Raw genomic sequence first — 19,028 nt, forward strand, 5'->3', positions numbered from 1 at the left:
AGATCCCCCACCCCGACACTAGGGATACCTTTGCAAATGAGGCCATGACTATTTTTCTTTTTATTTTTTTAATTGTTCTAATTAGTTGAGGCCATTTTTTTGTGTGTGTGTGTGGGGGGGCACTGGGGATTGAATTTAGAGGCACTCGACCACTGAGCCACATCCCTAGCCCTATTTGTATTTTACTTAGAAACAGAGTCTCACTCAGTTGTCTAGCACCTTGCTTTTTGCTGAGGCTGGCTTTGAATTTGGGATTCTACTGCCTTAGTCTCCTGAGACACTGGGATTACAGGTGTGCCCCACAGTGACTGATTGAGGTCATTATTTTTTGTTGTTCTCTTTTTGACCAATGTTATCTATTTTCCAAACAATGTTTGGATGGACTCTGGCAGCCTGGCCTCCCTGTCTTGTTATGTTTCTAGATTTCTTCTCTTTTGATGGCCACATTGCTTCTTTAGATATGCCAACCTCTTTGATCATATTCTAGGATATGATGAGGTCTATAATTTACTGCCAGCAAAGACAGAATAAGAGGGTGAAGAGCAGTGTGTTGTGTTGAGGGTTACAGCCTGGTGTGGTGGCACACTCCCATAATCCCAGCTACTCAGGAGCCTGAGGCAGGAGATTGCAAGTTCGAGGACAGCCTGGGTAATTTTGCAAGTACCTGTCTCAAAATAATATAAATAGCTAGGCGAGGTGGTGCAAGCCTGCAATCCCAGCAGGGAGGTGGAGGCAGGAGGATTGCGAGTTCAAAGCCAGCCTTAGCAAAGCAACAGTGAGGTGCTTAGCAACTCAGTGTCTCACACATGCTTGGCAAGTTCTCTGCCACTGGGCTACAGCCCCAGTACTCCCAGTCCTTTTTATTTTGAAAAAGGGTCTTACCACATTGCTGAGGCTGGCCTCAAACTTGCCATCCTCCTGCTTCAGCCTACTGAGTCATTGGGATTACAGGTATGCCCCACTAAACCTGTGAAGAAATGGGTTTTCATTGGTGAAATAATTAGCTTGTTGGCCAGTAAACTGGGCATAAGAAATGGGCTCATATTGATGAAATTGGTGATATTCAAGATTATGTCACTTACCCTTGCTTTAATAAGGTGTAAGAGCCTAGAAAGTTTGAAGCCTGTTCCCTTTGGGCTAATATTCTAAACTAAAGCTTTCAATGGTCCTGTGTCCAGTTTTCATTTCTGTGGTTTACATTTCCCCAATACTGGCCAAAAGGCCACAGAATCTTTTCTCTGTAATATCGGTGAGTCTCTCATGAGTGCCTTGTATTTTATTAAAATGATGGTTAGACCATCTAAAAGGCCAAAGAAGCTCAGTGGGGTGGTGCACACCTGTAATCCCATTGGCTCAGGAAGCTGAGGCAGGAGGATCTGAGTTCAAAGCCAGCCTTAGCAACTTAACAAGGCCCTAAGCAACTCAGTGAGACCCTGTCTCTAATAAAATATAAAAAGGGGCTGGGGATATGGCTGAGTGGTGAAGTGCCCCTGGGTTCAATCCATAATACCAAATAAATAAATAAAAGGCCAGAGAGCTGGGACATCACTGGGCTTTTATTCACACAAATTACTTTGTGCCTGTTTGCTCAAGACTTTAGTAAACATCTGAGCATATGAATGGATATTCAGACCCCTACCCATAGCCCTTAGGGAGCCTGGAGAGAATGCCCCGCTACCCAAGAGGAACTGTTGTTCTAGTGGCCTTTACCCTACTGGCAAGGGCAATTCTTAACAGATAATAAGGACTTCCTGGAGCAAAGGTGAGAATAATCAGTGTGGACAGAACACAGTTTCCTTTAAAGACTTGGAAATTAAAAAAAAAAAAAAAAGGTAGCCTTTTGGGCTGGGGTTGTGGCTTCAGTTCCCTGGAGAATTGCACTGCTGATAGATTTATTCTGTTTCTTGCTGGGGCTTTTTCCTTAAGAAGATGAGACACAGTGGCTGAGGCACCACATATAAAAACAAATAAATGAAATAAAGGTCCATCAACAACTAAAAAAAATTTTTTTTTAAAAAAAGTGGTAGCCATTCAAGACCTAAAAAGCAACCCCAACAATGGATCCCAGCATAGATAAACAAAGTGCTTTACAAAGCCTTGGGCTAAGGTTTGACAGAATGCCTAATCTCTCTGAAGGCACTTGAGATAAAAATCTAAAGAAAATTAGTGAGACCTTGTCTCAAAATAAAGAGGGGCTGAGGATGTAGCTTAGTGGTAAAGTGCCCCTGGATTAAGTGATTAAATTCTCAGTGCACACACACACACACACAAATGTAGGGCTGGGGCTGTAACTCAGCTGTAGAGCACTTGCCTGGCGTGTGTGAGGCACTGGGTTCCATCCTCAGCACCACATAAAAATAAATAAATAACCCCACCAAAAAAAAAATATCTAAAGAAAAATGGGTTGGTCTATCAAAAATCAGTTTAGGGCTGGGGATGTGGCTCAAGCGGTAGCGCGCTCGCCTGGCACGCGTGCGGCCCGGGTTCCATCCTCAGCACCACATACCAACAAAGATGTTGTGTCCGCCGAGAACTAAAAAATAAATATTAAAAATTCTCTCTCTCTCTCCTCTCTCACTCTCTCTAAAAAAAAAAAAAAATCAGTTTAGTCTGACAGTCTGTCCTGGGAAAGAAGAGAGTGATCTAAGACTAGAGAACCAGGCAGTACCCAGGGTACATCTCATTTCTGCCTGAATATTCTTTAGAAGAAAAATCACTAACTTCCACCCACATTCAAGAGAGGAAGAGACTCACATTGCACCTTTGGAAGTTGGAAAAACTTGTGGGCAGATCGAAAAACCACCAGATCGTACGTTAAAGATGTTTGAGAAATAGTCTTCATATTTCTGGCAGGACCAGTAATAGCTATGTTTCTCTTGAGCAACCAGTTTGTTTTCATTTTGTGATGTTGTGAATCAATCTGTAAATTTTGTTTTTCTCAGCTGTTGAGAAGCTCAAAATAAAAATTTGGCTCACCTCCCACTTGTGTAAGTCTTTTTTTTTTTTTTTTGTACTGGTGATTGAACCCAGGGGTGGGTTTACCTTTGAGCTACATTCCCAGTCTTTTTTTATTTTTTGAGACAGGGGTCTCACTAAGTTGCTGAGGCTGGCCTTGAACCTGTGATCCTCCTGCCTCAGCCTCCCAAGTTGCTGAGATTATAGATGTGTACCACTATACCTGGCTCAGGCTTCTGTGGAAGGAATGCAAGAAACAAAGATGTTTGGCATGTGTTTTACAGATTCAACTCACTATGACCTCACCTTATTTTCCTGTTCTTTCATTTTAGTATCATTTCTGTGTGTGTATTTACACATCATACATATGGCAGAATTTCTATCAATACATCTACATATGTTATAGTATATTATGCATGTGATTCACACCATATCCCTTCTGAGATGTGAATGTGTGTAAATAAATACAATGAAACAATGAAAAACTTTTAATTTTGCTTAAGACTTGAGGTCACTGACATAGGTTTATATATATATATATATATATATATATATAATATACATATGTGAAATTATATATATATACTTATATACATATACATATATATGTGAAATTAAAGACTGAATTCTTTTTTTTTTTTTTGTAGTGCTGGGGATCGAACCCAGGGCCTTATGAATACAAGGCAAACACTTTACCAACTGACCTATATCCCCAGCCCTGAATTCTTTATTTGGAATGAAATATTCTTGTCTTACAAATAGGTAATAAAAGGAATAATTCATACATATTATTAACCAAAACGAAAAGGGAAAGGTTGTGCAAAATGCAGCAGACAACACATCTCTAACATTGCAAAGGCTGACTCCAGGACAACAAAATAGTTCAGAAAGGTGCAGCAAAATGGTGTATGTGTGAAAACTGAAAAATATCGAGCTTACAGGGTGCAGAATGTTTCCCCAAATCTGACGGAGTCCATACATCTCTGCACTCAGAATACTGTTAAAATAATTCAACCATGACTATAAGGACTACAGAAAATAGTATTCTGTGTATATACCTGGCCTTCTAATTGCTTCCTTATGTGTTGTTTCCTTTTTTTTGTTTTTGGTACTGGGGATTGAACCCAGAGGCACTTACCACTGAGCCATATCCCTAGTCCTTTTTTAAATTTTTATTTTGAGGCAGGGCCTTGCTACCTTGCTGAGACTGGCCTCAAACTTGCTATCCTCCTACCTCAGCCTCCTGGGTGTAACTGAGATTACAGTCATGTGCTAGCCTGCCCAGCGTTCTAAGGTAATTTTAAATAATGCTTATAATTTTAGTAGCTACCCGGTATTCTATTGTACTGTAATTTAACTACAGTGCATTTGTCCCTCAGTTCCCTGGATAATTGCACTGCTGATACATTTATTCTGTTTCTCCCTGGGGCTTTTTCCTTAAGAAGATGAGACAGGGTGGCTGAGGCCATCAGCTTTATATAGTCTGAAAATGGGTTCATTTTCAGCTGGCACCTATGTCTCAAAGTATGCTTTCGTTTTGAAATCTCAAAGCTGAACTGAGCTGTTCTGCCCATGAAATGAAATAATGGTCCTTATTTCAAATTAAAAAACAATTTAAATTAATGGATGGAATTTTCCCAAATTTAAATTTACTCTCATGCATGTTATTAAATTTCTGACGCCTGCTACCACTGTCTTGTGTTCAACTCTAATAAAAAAAATGGCATAGGATTTACACAAATTTTCATAACGAATTATTTGAGACAATATGTCAGGATCTCATGATGATCGGTGACTTTCAGCTCAGCCATTGGAGACCTTGTTCCATCAGAGGGAAACGGAATATTCCTGAGGTACATCCCCCCCATCATATCAATAAAAATAACTGATTCAGCAAACCGAGTCTGTTGAGAAATTAAGAAATGAAACGGATGGCGGAGAAAGCAGAATGCATTCAACATGAATTAAGCTGCATCGAAGTACAGGAACTATGCTAGAAGTAGGGGCGGTTCAGTCAAGGTGTACAGAATGCGGCTCCCACCCCAAAGGAGCTCGGTACTGGTAAACCGTCGTGAGAACTCTGGTGGAGGGGCTGGGCTCGCAGCAAATATCCGAGCCTAGAGCCTCTAATTCTGAAGCCATTACATCTCCCGCCTTGAAAATCGCGAAGTATCCCCCTTATCCCCAAATCATTCGCACTTAATTTCGAAGAATAGCAACAAAATAAAAAACACAACCAGGTGTCCCTGACTCTATCCCTTCTCAACACTGGAATATTTTAAAACTTTTCCTGTAGGATAATAACGAATACTTTCCGGTACCGAGACATTACCCCTAGAAACTACAAGTCCCAGTAGGCTGCACATGGAGCAGAGTGGGCGTTCCTTTCTTCTCAGAACACCGCATTATGCTCCAATCGCGATCCAGGCCTGACAGCCGTGGCCGCGCAGCCTGCTAAGACTCGTAGTCAGCTGCGAAGTCCCTTTTCCAGTCCGCGCACCCGCGCGCGGCCTCCGTCCGCCCTTCGGCCCTAGCAGAAGCCCAGCCCAGGATTCGGTGCACCCCACCCCCATCTCACTGCTTTCCCTCGGGGGCCAACCTCCTCCGGTCACGTGGCAACCTTCCCACGCGGCAATTGGCCGTGGCGTTCGGGGGCGGGGCTCAAGGCCCTGCGAGGTTCCGTGCCCCTTGTCGGGCCGCTTGTTTGGCTGCTGCCGTCACCTCATGGCGACGCGGTTGGAGGAGGCAGCGCGGGGAAGAGGCGGAGGCGCCGAGGAGGCTATTGAGGCCGGACGGGGCGGACGGCGACGTAGCCCGCGGCAGAAGGTCAGTCAGGGGGACGCCCTCGTTGTTGATGGGCCAGGGGGATCCTCGGTTATTTGGGTCTACCGCTTCACTCTCCTTGGTTACCTTTAGCCATGGGACGAACATCCGGCTCTTTTCCCTCTTGGGGGTGACGACAGTGGGAGCAGGTGGGGGGGTGGGACCGGGATGGATGGGGTGGGAAGAGACGATGGTTGGGATTTGGGGACGCACCGCGGGAGGGATGAGGGAGGACAGGGTTCACCCGGGTCTGAGGGGGAAGGGGTGCGAGGCGGGGGCGCGCCAGGTGTGACAGCCACGTGCGGCCGGCACCCTGGGGCCCCAAGCGCCAGGTGTTTTCTCTCCCAGCCCTTGCGGTCACAGTGCTCCTAGCTCTGGGCGCCGCCGTCCGGGGGCTCTGTGTGGTTGCGGGCTCGCCCTCTTTGCGTCCGGCAGGTGCGCAGGGGCGCGCTGCGGGGTGTTCTCGGGCCGCTCAAGCGAGGCTGTTGCGCAGTAAGATAACCGCGCGGGAGCCGGGGCTGCGCTTCGCCCCCCTTCCCCCGCCCCCCTGCGCTCCCCGCCACTGCGCGGGCGGGCGGGCGGGCGGTGAGTACCGCGGGGCTTGTGAGGAAGGGGGGGCGCCTGGTCTCTGGGACCCAGGGCACGGGGCTAGCCTCTGGGCACCACCGGCCTGGCGGCTGCACGTGGGGGCAAAAATGGGGAGGTGATGCTAGAGGACCTGGGTCCTGCGGAGTTGGAAGCAAGCATCGTCTGATAGCCTTCCCAGTCCTGCTATTCACCCCCCCCCCCGCGCCAACCCCAGTTTCTTTTTTTCTTTTCTTTTTCTTTTAATTTGGTAAGCGGAAACTTGAGCGCCTCCCTGACCCTGGCCTTCGGTCTTTCTTAATCTGGGAGACAGGCTGGACCGTTCTTGCCTTACTTGACTCACGTCAAGGAGTTTTCAATGTCTCCCTGGATACAAGAAAATCTAGACCTCTTTCAGAATGGGAGAATTCCACTTGTTCTGGAGCTTAGTGGGTGGAGTTTGAAAAACATTGCACAACGAATAGGGTACAGGGCTTTCAGGACCCAGGAACGGAGAATTGCGTGGAATGGGGCTGGGAAGGTGGAAACCCCTTCTCTTTTTCTATGCAGGTGAACATATTGAAACGTTCAACTTGTTGGACGTCCTGCTTGATCACTCAGGGCTATTTAATATGACATAATTATGTATTTGACTAATCTTAAAAATCACTCCTCTATGAAATTTCGTAATAATATTTTTCTAATGCGATTCATGAACTTCAAAAGGGAGAACAAAGGTCCGGTTTACATTTGAGCAGAGTGTCGAGGATTGGCTTTTTGGGGCCTGTTTTCTAAGGTCGGGTATTTTCATGTCTTTGCGTGAGGGTGTTACTCCTTCTCAATTTCCTCTCTCTTTGTATTCTAAAAGAAAGATCCAGTGCTTGGCTTGTAGGATTGAGAATGAAGCTGTGGATTCAGTGTACTTTAGGGATTCTACACTGTCACTTTGGACACTTGACTTATTCCCTGAGGGTGGGAAGCCAGTCTCAGTGTTTGATTTCATAGGTTCCCAGGGGAGAATTCTGATAAAAAGCCACTGCAATTGAGGACATAAGTGCCCTTTTATACCACTAGGTTAAGGACAAAAAGTCATTGAATTAGGATCTGAGGCTTAATCAGCTAGCGTATTAAACGACAAAGATGGGAGGTAATGACTCTTTGAGGTACTGAGCTCTGGTTAACAGCTAGATATGAAAAGTCATGTATTTCTACTGTCTTATTTTTGTTTTGCTGTAGTCCTTTCTTTGCTCATCCTTTTCTGGGAAACTTGTCCTTTTCGTTTTTTCAACTGACTATAACGTGGAATTGAGATTCATGGTTAAATATTAATTTTCATAAAAAATGGGTGACTATCTTTTGTCTGCAGAAATCATTTTTAGTTAGTCCTTATGATCCTTTAAAAAATTTTTCTCTAGGTCACTAACTTGGGAAAATATTCCTTAATTCTGATTTAACCTCTACCCTCTTTTTCAGGAAGCAGAAATGAATTGAGTTGTTTTAAAACACTGAAGAAATGAAAAGAAAAATGATTGTTTTGTCATTATTTGGTTATGTCTTGAAATGAGAAAAATTGGACATGGGCTTTATTGATTCCTGGTAGTTTGAACCCTTTACCTGCTCACTCTTTTTTGGTGGTGGTGGTAGGGGGGGGCAGTTTGGTTGCTAGGGCAGCCTTGAACTGCTGGGTTCCAGTGCCTATTCACTCTTGACCCGGGCAGTTAATTTTGGCATTGTTTCATAACTACATCTATTTGAATGGTCTCTTGATATAACTAGGGGTTTATTGGGGAATTGTCTTAAACTATGCTGGTATGGTAGCTGCTAGCCACATGTGACTATTTAAATTTGTTAGTTAAATAAAATTTAAAAATTGTGTTCCTCAGTCATACTAGTCAAATTTCAGGTGTTCCACTAGCCAGTGTGGCTAGTAGCTATTGTATTAGAGCAGATCTAGAATAATTTCCATCCAATTAAGTTCTGTTGGGCAGCATTGGTCTAAAAAAAAAAGGGTGTATGTTATCAAGCATTGCAGGCATTTTATTTATTTAGTTTTAACTTATTTTTATTTTTTGGCACTGGGGATTGAACTCAGGGGCACTTAATCACTAAGCCACATCCCCAGCCCTATTTTGTATTTTATTTAGAGATAGGGTCTCACTGAGTTGCTTAGTGCCTCGCTTTTGCTAAGGCTGACTTTGAACTTGTGATCCTCCTGCCTCAGCATCCTGAGCCACTGGGATTACAGGCATGTGCCTGGCTTATTATTTTTATTTTTTGCAGTTCTGGGGATTGAACCCAGGGGCATTGTACCAATGAACTACATCCCCAACTGTTTTTATTTTTTTAGTTCTTATTATTTTTTTTTTAATTTTGATAAAAGATCTCAAGTTGCTCAGGCTGGCCTTGAACTTGTGATCCTCTTGTCTCAGTCTCCTGAGTATCTGGGATTACAGGCATGTGCCACCATGTCCGGCACCACATTAACTCTTTTTTTTTTTTTTTTTTTTTTTTTTTTTTAAGAGAGAGGAGAGAGGGGAGAGAGAGAGAGAATTTTTTTTTTTAATATTTATTTTTTAGTTTTCGGCGGACACAACATCTTTGTGTATGTGGTGCTGAGGATCGAACCTGGGCCGCATGCATGCCAGGCGAGCGTGCTACCGCTTGAGCCACATCCCCAGCCCACCACATTAACTCTTTAAGCATCACTCAGATGCTATGGAGAAGGCTGGGTAGTTGTCATTGCCCTCATTTACTGATGACAAACTGCTCAGCAAGGTCAAGTGATTTGCCCAAGGGGTAAAGCCGAGTCTGGAACCCAATACCCTTTCATCTATAACACAGTAATAAGTAGTGTTGCAGTGGGTAAATAGTATGGATTTTAGAGTCAAGACTCTTGGCTCTCTGCCACTTACTAGCTGTGCAACCTTGGGCAGGTTGCTCAATCTGTAAGCCTCATTTGTATCATCTATAAAGTGGGGATGATGCTAATATTTACCACATTAAGCTTTTTTAAAATATTTTATTAGTTGTTGGTGGCCCTTGATTTATTTTTTTATGTGGTGCTGAGAATCGAACCCAGTGCCTCACACATGCCTGGCAAGTGCTCTACCACTGAGTCACAACCCCAGCCTCCACATTAAGATTATTGTAAAGAATAAGTCATCCCCCCGCCCCAAGTATTGGGGATTGAACCCAGGGCCTTGTGAATAATAAGAGTTGATCTGACATTTGGCACAGTGCAGGGCATGTAGACTTTTGCATGGTTTGGAGGGGAAAATATATGAAAGGTTTCTTTCTCTCAGGGTGCTGTTAATTTTGTAAATTCATCTTCTAACCTTTGTATTCTTCCCTCTTCCTAGAATCTCTGTATGATTAACATAATGAGGAGAAATTAGGGTTGGACAAGAATACGAGGTAGGAAGAAACCATTTTATTAATCTTGTTTTTTTCCTCATTTGTCAACTTGATGAACTTCCACTTTTCTGGCACAAATATTAAGTAATAAGAAGTAAAGTGACCTTCTATTTACAACATTGTTTATAACTATATTACCAAGCTTTGGTAAATTTCATTTTTTATAGGATTCCAACTGGAAAAGCAAAGAGACCAGATACAGCACAGTCTTCTAGTAATAAAACATTTTTGTATTGTAATAATGTCATATTTATTTGTTATGTTATTGGAAATTTTTTATCATTAATATCGGTCTTGACTAGAGAAGTTTTATTTAGGAAACTGTATGCCAAATACAGATGACATAAAATGGTGTGTATGATTTGCTTTTATGGAATTTCTTTGTCTTCCCCCCCTTCCCCGTTGGAGATTGGACCGAGGGTGTCGCACATGCTGGGCAATTACTCTATCACTGACCTAAATACCCAGCCCCTTTTGTGGGATTCTTTACAGGATTCACTATAAGAGGTTTCTTTTAAATAGATATACTGTTCATATTTTATACTTTTCAGATTTATATTTCAAAGGAAAGAAATTTGCTCAAATTTCATTTGTTTCATGCACTGTTAGGCAATTTAAATGTGCCTAACTCGGCAGAGTAGGTGGTACTCCGGGTATAGATAAGGCATCTGAAGCTCAGCCAAAAGCAGATTTGCTTAAATAATAGTTCATAAGGCTGGGGATGTGGCTCGAGCGGTAGCGCGCTCCCCTGGCATGCGCGCCGCTCGGGTTCGATCCTCAGCACCACATACAAACAAAGATGTTGTGTCTGCCGAAAACTAAAAAATAAATATTAAAAAATTCTCTCTTCTCTCTCTCTCTTTAAAAAAAATAATAGTTCATAGTCAGTGAAGTTTGTCTGGAGTTGATATATAATTGTGTAATTGATAGTGCAATAGACGGCCCCTCCTACAAGGGCAGTTTCTGCCTACCTAGTAAGTTTCAATCAAATAGTCCCAAGAAATCCCTTTGCCTCTTCTTTTCCTTCCTGACTTCTTCCCAGTTTCTTTTTTTGTTAGGTTCTAATATGATATGAGTAACATTTAGTTAATATAATGAATGTGTCCATATTTTAAAATTTGTGAAACTGAGCTGGCTATGTGGCCCAGTGGTAGAGTACTTAGCTAGCTTCCATGAGGCCTGGGTTCCATCTCCAGCCCCACAAAAACAAACAAAAAATGTGTAATATATACAAGTATAATATAGAAGTTATTTACTTGTTGATGGTGTTGGGAATGGAACCCAGAGCCTTGCACATGGTAGGCCAGTGCTGTACCGCTGGGCCACACCCCCAGCCAAGTTTAATGTAGTATTCATCAACATTGAGAATTAAATACATTTAAGTTTTTCCAGGTGGGACATTTCCAGAAGAAGCTAAAAATAGGTCAGTGACCTTTAAGATCCATTCAGACACAGAGAGTATATTTTTATGATTTTATTTACTTACTAGTTGAAATTCTCTTGGCACTTAGAACTACTTAAATTTTATTACCTGAAGAAGAAGATAAATAAAATGACCAGTGATGTCCTTCTATACTATTAAAATAATTTATTAGCTTTTATTGCTTTGAGTGTTGATTTGTATTTTCTCTTTTGGGCGGTGCTAGGATTGAACCCAGGGCTGTGTACATGCTAGGCAAGCACTCTGCCACTGAGCTAAGCACCCTCAGTCCCTGTTGATTTGTATTCTATTTCATTTTCAAAGTGTCCCCAGAATGACCTTCATTATCCTCCACTTCACACCCTTTAGTCTGCTATGGGTAATGTTTACTTTTAAAACCACCACTTTTTCATTTTTATTGTTTCTCTACTCTTAGAAAGGTCAAGGTAGAATGACTTGGTGAGAAGATATGCTAATAGTTTAGATTAACATTTCTTTTTTTAAAAAAAAATTTAGTTGTAGATGAACACAATACCTGTATTTATTTATTTTAATGTGGTGCTGAGAATCGAACTCAGTACTTCCCATGTGCCAGGCAGGTGCTCTAGCACTGAGCTACAACCCCAGTCCCTAGATGGACATTTCCTTAATAGGATCCTTTGGACTGAAATGTGGGCCATGTTAAAAGTTTAAAAAAAAGATGCCTTTTGTAAAATATTTGTATTAAAATATCATAATAGATCTTTGGTGCAGCTGTAGTGTATATTCATTATGTCTGATCTTCTTGCAACTATAGAACGTAGCTACTGTATATCCCTAATTTACAGGTAAAGAAACTTAAGAAGTTGACTTCCCTGTGGCTACACAGGTAGTGATAAGTGATATATTAAAGTTTGGGTTCTTTGGGCTCTAAAGGTATCATCCATATTCCCTATATTTTATGCTCTCTTCACACTTTTTTTTAATGGTGCTGGGGATGGAACTCAGGGCCTCCTGTGTGTGTGTGTGTGTGCATGTGTGTGTCTATGTGTGTCTGCCACTAAACTGTGTCCCCAGCCCAAGACATTTATTGAAGATAGTAAAGGTCAAACTTTTTCATGTGGGCAAAACTTTGTGGTAGGTAAAACAAGTAAGTTTTTGGTAAATGAAAAGAAATTATGAAGGGTGGGGTTGGGTGATTGGGGGTATGGAACATCTGTTGTGATCCAGAGACCAGGGAAATTTTGAGCCTAATAGGCTTCATACCTCTTGTTCCATTCACCTATAACCTAGGTTGACCAGATCTGCTTTGCAGGTAACTTCCTGCAAAGGTACCTTCAAATGTAATTTGGATAAATTAAAAGGTTAAGAGACCCTTTTTAACCTCTCCAAAGTCTACATAGCCTGGTGTTAACAAAGAGTTGAAGTGGTCTGGGTAAGTAGAATAAGTAAAAAGAAGGTTTGGGAGCTGGGCGTTATGGCTCAGTGGTAGAGTGCTTGCCTGGCATGTGGAAGGCACTGGGTTCAATTCTCAGCACCACATAAAAATAAATAAGATAAAGGTATTGTGTCCATCTACAACTAAAAAATATTAAAAAAAAAAAAAGAAGGCTTGGTGTTTGTTTCAAACATGCATTGGGATTGGCCCACATGGAGCTGGAGAAGTGTGACTTCATAAAATTGGGACAAGGATGTTCCATTTAGGTAACCCATAAAAGTAAAGGACCATTTTACATCTAGTAGTCTGTGACTTGAAGATGCTACTTGTGTGACTCAGCCCCTGCCCCTCTGCAAAATAGGTCAGGCCCAAGCATATTTGGACATTCAAATCTTTGGATTTCCTGTTCCTTTTGCTGTCAGGATAGGTGTTTGGACTAAAACAGCTATCTCCCAGTTTGCAGAGAATCATCAGATTACAATTTTAGAGCTAGAAAGTGATTTCTCAATTCACAGAGTCCAGCACCCTTAATTCCAAAAAAGAAATAGCCACAGAAGTTAAATGTGAAGTTAATGCAGTCATCCTCTTATTAAAAGGCAAATGATGTATGCAGTCTAATATAGATATTACCAGCAAACCCAGAATATTAGCACCTGCTACTACCAGAGAGATCATGAGAATCAAGAAGCTGTGTCCTGACTAGACCTTTTCCAGACTGTTGCTCCTTCTTGCCTTCTTCACTAGTAGGGGAAATTAGGTTCCCTCATTCGTTGCTTTAGTACTGATTTGCTCCTCTTTTCTTATTTACCCGTTAATACTTCCTCCCATGTTTTTGGACCCTTTGCTGCCAACAGTTCTGGGACCACTAGAACTTATCTTGCCTCCAGTTTAGGTCCCTCCTCAGAAATCCCATCATTGTGTTGGCATCACTCATTTTTTAAAATATATTTTTTAGTTGTACACAATATCTTTAGTTGTACACAATATTTTATTTATTTGTGTGGTGCTGGGGATTGAACCCAGGGTCTTGCACATGCTAGATGAGTGCTCTACCTCTGAGCCACAACTCCATCCCAGCTTCATTCATTTGTTTATTTTTATAGTAACAAATTTTTTTTGAGAAATAATTCAGATACCATACAGTTGACTCACTGAAAGTATATCATTCATTGGTTTTTATTTTTATTTTTGCTGTACTGTGGATTAAACCCCAGGGGTGCTCTACCTCCTCAGCCATTTCAAAGTTAAATTTTTTATTTTTTTATTTTTTGGGGTGGGGTTCCTAAGGATTTAACCCAAGGGCAACTTACCACTGAGCTATATCCCCAACCCTTTTTATGTTTTATTTTGAGACAGAGTCTCACTAAGGGCCTTGCTAAGTTGTTGAGGCTGGCCTTGAATTTGTGATCTCAGCCTCCCAAGCTGCTGGGATTATAGGCATGTGCCATCACACCTGGTTATTTTTTTTTTTAAAGACAGGGTCTATAAAAAAAGACCATTTGTTGGGGCTGAGGCTGTGACTCAGTGGTAGAGTGCTTGCCTAGCATGTGTGAGGTACTGGGTTCGATTTTCGGCACCAAATATAAATAAATATTAAAGACCAATTGTCCAGGCTGGCTTCAAAGTTGGAATCCTCCTGCCCTAGCCTCTTGAGTAGCTATCTGGGATTACAGGAATGCACCACCACACCTGGTACACTTATTTTTAACATAACTTGTGGAAGATCATTCTCTGAAAGATGAAAATTCAGTTTCTAATTTCCCTATTTTGGGTCCATGACGATGAGACATAGTATAGTATTTAAAACTACCTGACAGCTGAGGCTATCATACTTGCCTAGAAGGTAGTTTTGAGGATTGAGGAAGTATATCAAGCTTTGTTACAGAGGCTTCTGGATGAGCCAGAGAAATGTAGGTGGAGGATAATGTTTATACCAGTTCTCCCTCATTACACTGATTGGTACACCTGTCACTTAAGGAGGTTTGTTCATTAAATGTAGTTGGGGAGTAAGGAAGTGACAATCTTCTCCCTGTTCTCCCATTTAAAGTATACAGTGGCCCTAGGGCACATACCCTAGGGATGGATCTGCCTGGTTATTGCTGTCATGATGAGGACTCCTCTGTGGTCATGGTTTGACTAAGCTGGGCTTCTAGTTTTCATCCTTGTTCCCCCCACAACTAGGATAATAGCAATTCCCAAACTTTTTGGTTTGGGGATCATTTTATAAACTAAAAATTATTGAGAATCCTGAGGAACTTTTGTTCCTGTGGGCTAAACCTAATAATGTATGCCATTTTAGAAATCAAGGCAAAAAATTCAAAGTTGTTATTCATATTTAAAAGAAACTGATGTTGACTAGTTATCTATTGCTATGTAACAAATCACTCCAAAACATAGTGGCTCGAAACGTGTGATCTGAGTTTCCCATAGCTCAGGAATATGGGTATGGCTTGCTTGGGTTCTCTGCTTCGGGGTCTCATGGGCTGTAGTCATCTGAAGGCTTGACTGGGAAGGATCCACTTCCTAGCTCACTCATGTGGTTGTTGGCAGGATCCAGTTCCCTGTGGTCTATTGGACTGAGGCCTCAGTTCCTCATGAGCTGTTGGCCAGAGGCCTTCCTTGGTTCTTTGCCACATGGACCTTTCCATAAGCCTCTCACAACATGGCAACTGACTTCAATAGAGTAAGCAAAAGAGAGTGCCAGCATGAACAGAGGAGGAAGTTACAGTCTTTTCTTTTTTTGTACTGGGATTGAACCCAGGACTTTACCACTGAGCTACATCCTCAGCCCTTTTTTTATTTTGAGATGGGGTCTTGTTAAAGTTTGCCCAGGCTGGCCTTGAACTTGGGGTCTTCCTACCTCAGCCTCTAGAGCTGCTGGGATTACAGGCCTACACCATTGCACCTGGCAGTCTTTAATATTATAATCACAAAAGTATGATATCCCTTTACTTTTGCCTAATTTTCTCTGTTTTCATTTGTTGTTGTTGTTTTTGAGATAGGGTTTCATCATGTTGCACAAGCTGGCCTGGATTTTGTGATCCTTCTGCCTCAACTTCCCAAGTAGCTGGGATTTATAGGCATGTGTCACCATACCCAGCTAATTATTTCTTCATTGGAAAACACTTATTATGTTCAGACCGCATTCAAGGGAAAGGAGGATCATTGAGATCATTGAGTACCATGACAGAAGCTGCCTACCATACATGTTACCATAAGTAACTTTAAAAATAAAACAGCAAGGGCTGGGGTTGTGGCTCAGAGGTAGAGCACTCACCTAGCATGTGTGAGGCATTGTGTTCAATCCTCAGCACCACATAAAGTAAAATAAAGATATTGTATCCACCTATAACTAAAAAATAAACATTTTTATTTTATTTATTTTTAAATTTTTTTTTAGTTGTAGATGAACAGAAGACCTTTATTTTGTTTTATTTTTATGTGGTGCCAGGGATCGAACCCAGTGCCTCACGCATGCTAGGCAAGCGTTCTACCACTGAGCCATCACCCCAGCCCCTAAAAAATAAATATTTTTTAAAAATAAATAAAACAGCGAATATTCTAAAATAAAAGTAGTGTTCTTTTACATTTTTTACATTTTTGTAGTTCTCTTTAATAGAAGATAGCTGAATTCTCATATCTGTATCTGCATTTAATCTGTTGTAATATGCCATTAAAGTATATGAAGACAATCTAGACTCAAGTGTATATGTAGTCGAAATAGGGAGCATTATTGTAATAGCATTTTTTCATAATTGTGGGAATTCTTTGATTGGTTTCTCTTGTACAGTTCCTTATTTTGTATTGCTGGAGATGGAACCCAGGACCTCATGTATGCCAAACATGTGCTCAACCACTGAGATACACCCCCAGCCCTGTCTTATACATTTAATGGGTCTTTTTTTCCATGTATTATTTTGTAATACTCATTAGTCATTTGGAAAATACTAGTGTACTGAATTGTGTTGATCTTCCAAATGTTAACACATTTTGTTAAACAGTATTTAAAAAAATCACATTAATCAGTCATCACTGATCTCATCAGAAAAGTGTTTTTAAGAATTGGGAAGCTAGGGCTAGGGATGTGGCTCAAGCGGTAGCGCGCTCGCCTGGCATGCGTGCGGCCCGGGTTCGATCCTCAGCACCACATACCAACAAAGATGTTGTGTCCGCCGAAAACTAAAAAATAAATATTAAAAATTCTCTCTCTCTCTCTCTCTCTCTCTCCTCTCTCACTCTCTCTAAAAAAAAAAAAAAAAAAAAAAGAATTGGGAAGCTAGCCAGGCATGGTGGTGCAGGCCTGTAATCCCAGTGATGTGGCAGGCTGAGGCAGGAGGATCACAAATTAAAGGCCAGCCTGAGCAACGTAGACCCTATCTCAACATAAAACTAAGAAAAGGACTGGCAGTGTAACTCAGTGGTAGAGCACACCTGGGTTCAACCTATACTGCCATGAAAAATAAAGGATGTCATCAAGCACCTGGTGGAACATAGTTTTCAAAAAATTGTGTTTTTTTTTTCTTGAAAGCTAAAATTTATTATTGGCAACAAATATGGTTGGTTGGTTGCCTCAAAGTGATAGGCTCTCTTTGTATACTTTGGAGAAAATGTCTGCCAAATGCCCAAGCCTGAACAAACAACCATAGTTTGTCTTTAAAACATAACAACAACAAAAGCACAAGATGTTACTTGAAGAGTGGCTAGTTGGCTCCTCATTCAAACAACTGCACTCGTGCCTTTCCTACAGACCACTAGCGTACTTTGGTGTACAATAGAATTTGTGTGGGGGGCTCGGGATGTGGCTCAAACGGTAGCGCGCTCGCCTGGCATGCGTGCAGCCTGGGTTCGATCCTCAGCACCACATACCAACAAAGATGTTGTGTCCGCCGAAAACTAAAAAAAAAAATAAATATTAAAATTTTCTCTCTCTCTCTCTCTCCCCCTCCCCGCCGAAAAATAAATAAATATTAAAATTCTGTCTCTCTTTCTCTCTCTTAAAAAAATAGAATTTGTGTATGTTTCTATTCCTTCACACAGAACTAAAACATAGCTACTTAAGGGCTGAGGTTTTAATTTATGTGTGTATTTATTTATAGCATTGGGGATTAAACCCAGGGGTAGTTGAGCACTGAGCCACATTCCCAGTCCTTTTTGTTTTTTATTTTGAGATAGGGTTTCACTAAGTTGCTGAGGCTGGACTCCAACTTGTGATCCTCTTGCCTCAGCGTCCTGAGTTGCTGGGATTATAGGTGTGCTCCATCATCCATAATACTTTTATGTGGCTTAATCATGGGCATTTTAAAGTGAAAATGACTTTTTCTCCCTGTGAGTACATGGTTGTGGGGAAGACCAGTACTTTTATTGTAGTTTAGTGCCACTGCCATGATTTGTTCTAAGGAGCCGGCAGGTTTCTCATTACAACTTTTGCACCATCAGTGCAATTCTCAACACTGAAAAATACAAGTGATATTTATTATTATTATTCTATTATTAGTTGTAGGTGGACACAATACCTTTGCTTTATTTATTTATTTTTATGTGGTGCTAAGGATCGAACCCAGTACCTCTCGTGGGCTAGGCAAGTTCTTTGCCACTGAGCCACAACCCCAGCCCACATTTTATTATTATTATAAAAATAGTTTTTGATCTTGAAGAATACCTGGAAGAGTCCAGCAACAATACTTTGAGAACCACTGTCAGGTCCCCATGGCCCCTAGGTTTTTTCAGAAGTGGGGTCTGCTTTTCCCTGTTTTCTCCTTCCATAGGCTATTTTATTATAGAATAGGCTGATTTTTCTTGGACCTATTCAACACTTGTTTTTAACTTTAAAATGTGGTTCTTTAGGACATCCCCTGTAGAAGCATCTGTCTCCATGCAAGGCTCCATAAATATAGGTCTCAATGTCTTTTTCCTCTTATTTCCTACTCTGCTACCTAGTTTTTTTTTTGGGGGGGGTGGTACTAGAGATTGAACTCAGGGGCACTCAACCACTGAGCCACATTCCCAGCCCTGTTTTGTATTTTATTTAGAGACAGGGTCTGATCTAGTGGTTTGGCAACTCGATTTTGCTGAGGCTGGCTTTGAACTTGCCATCTTCCTGCCTCAGCCTCCCAAGCTACTGGGATTACAGGCGTGTGCCACTGCGTTCAGCCCCTAGTATCTTTGTCTACATAGCAAGGTCATATTCTCACCATCTTGGAATTGTAAGGCAAAATTAATGTATTTAAAATATCTGGTAAATAGCAATTAGTGATGTTAGGTTTTGTTTTCCTTTTTTTCTTTCACTCAAAACTTAAGTCTTGGGCTGGGATTGTGGCTCAGTGGTAGAGCATTTGCCTTGAATGTATGAGGCACTGGGTTCAATTCTCAGCACCACATATAAATTAAAAAAAATAAAGGTCTGTCAATAGCTTAAAAAATAAATAAATAAAATTG

The 19,028-nt window shown here is 41.4% G+C and overlaps 1 protein-coding gene across 2 annotated transcripts in view; it reads left to right on the forward strand.

The window, feature by feature from the left end:
- Positions 1-5,612: 5,612 nt before the first annotated feature.
- The window catches only part of TXLNG (taxilin gamma), a 53,737-nt gene continuing 40,321 nt past the window's right edge, over positions 5,613-19,028 (forward strand). Inside the window, exons 1-2 of one of the 2 annotated variants that reach the window (XM_081276344.1) lie at positions 5,705-5,781; positions 9,702-9,756. Coding sequence is in view for 1 of the 2 variants with exons in the window: in XM_081276345.1 (XP_081132471.1) it covers positions 5,680-5,781 (102 nt within the window). In the remaining variant the exon portion in view is untranslated. Of the gene's footprint in view, positions 5,782-9,701; positions 9,757-19,028 lie in introns of both variants that reach the window. The other variant, XM_081276345.1, reaches the window with a different exon arrangement.

The sequence above is a fragment of the Spermophilus citellus genome (genome assembly GCF_964194105.1).
Source record: "Spermophilus citellus genome assembly, chromosome: X".
Classification (NCBI taxonomy): Eukaryota; Metazoa; Chordata; class Mammalia; order Rodentia; family Sciuridae; genus Spermophilus; species Spermophilus citellus.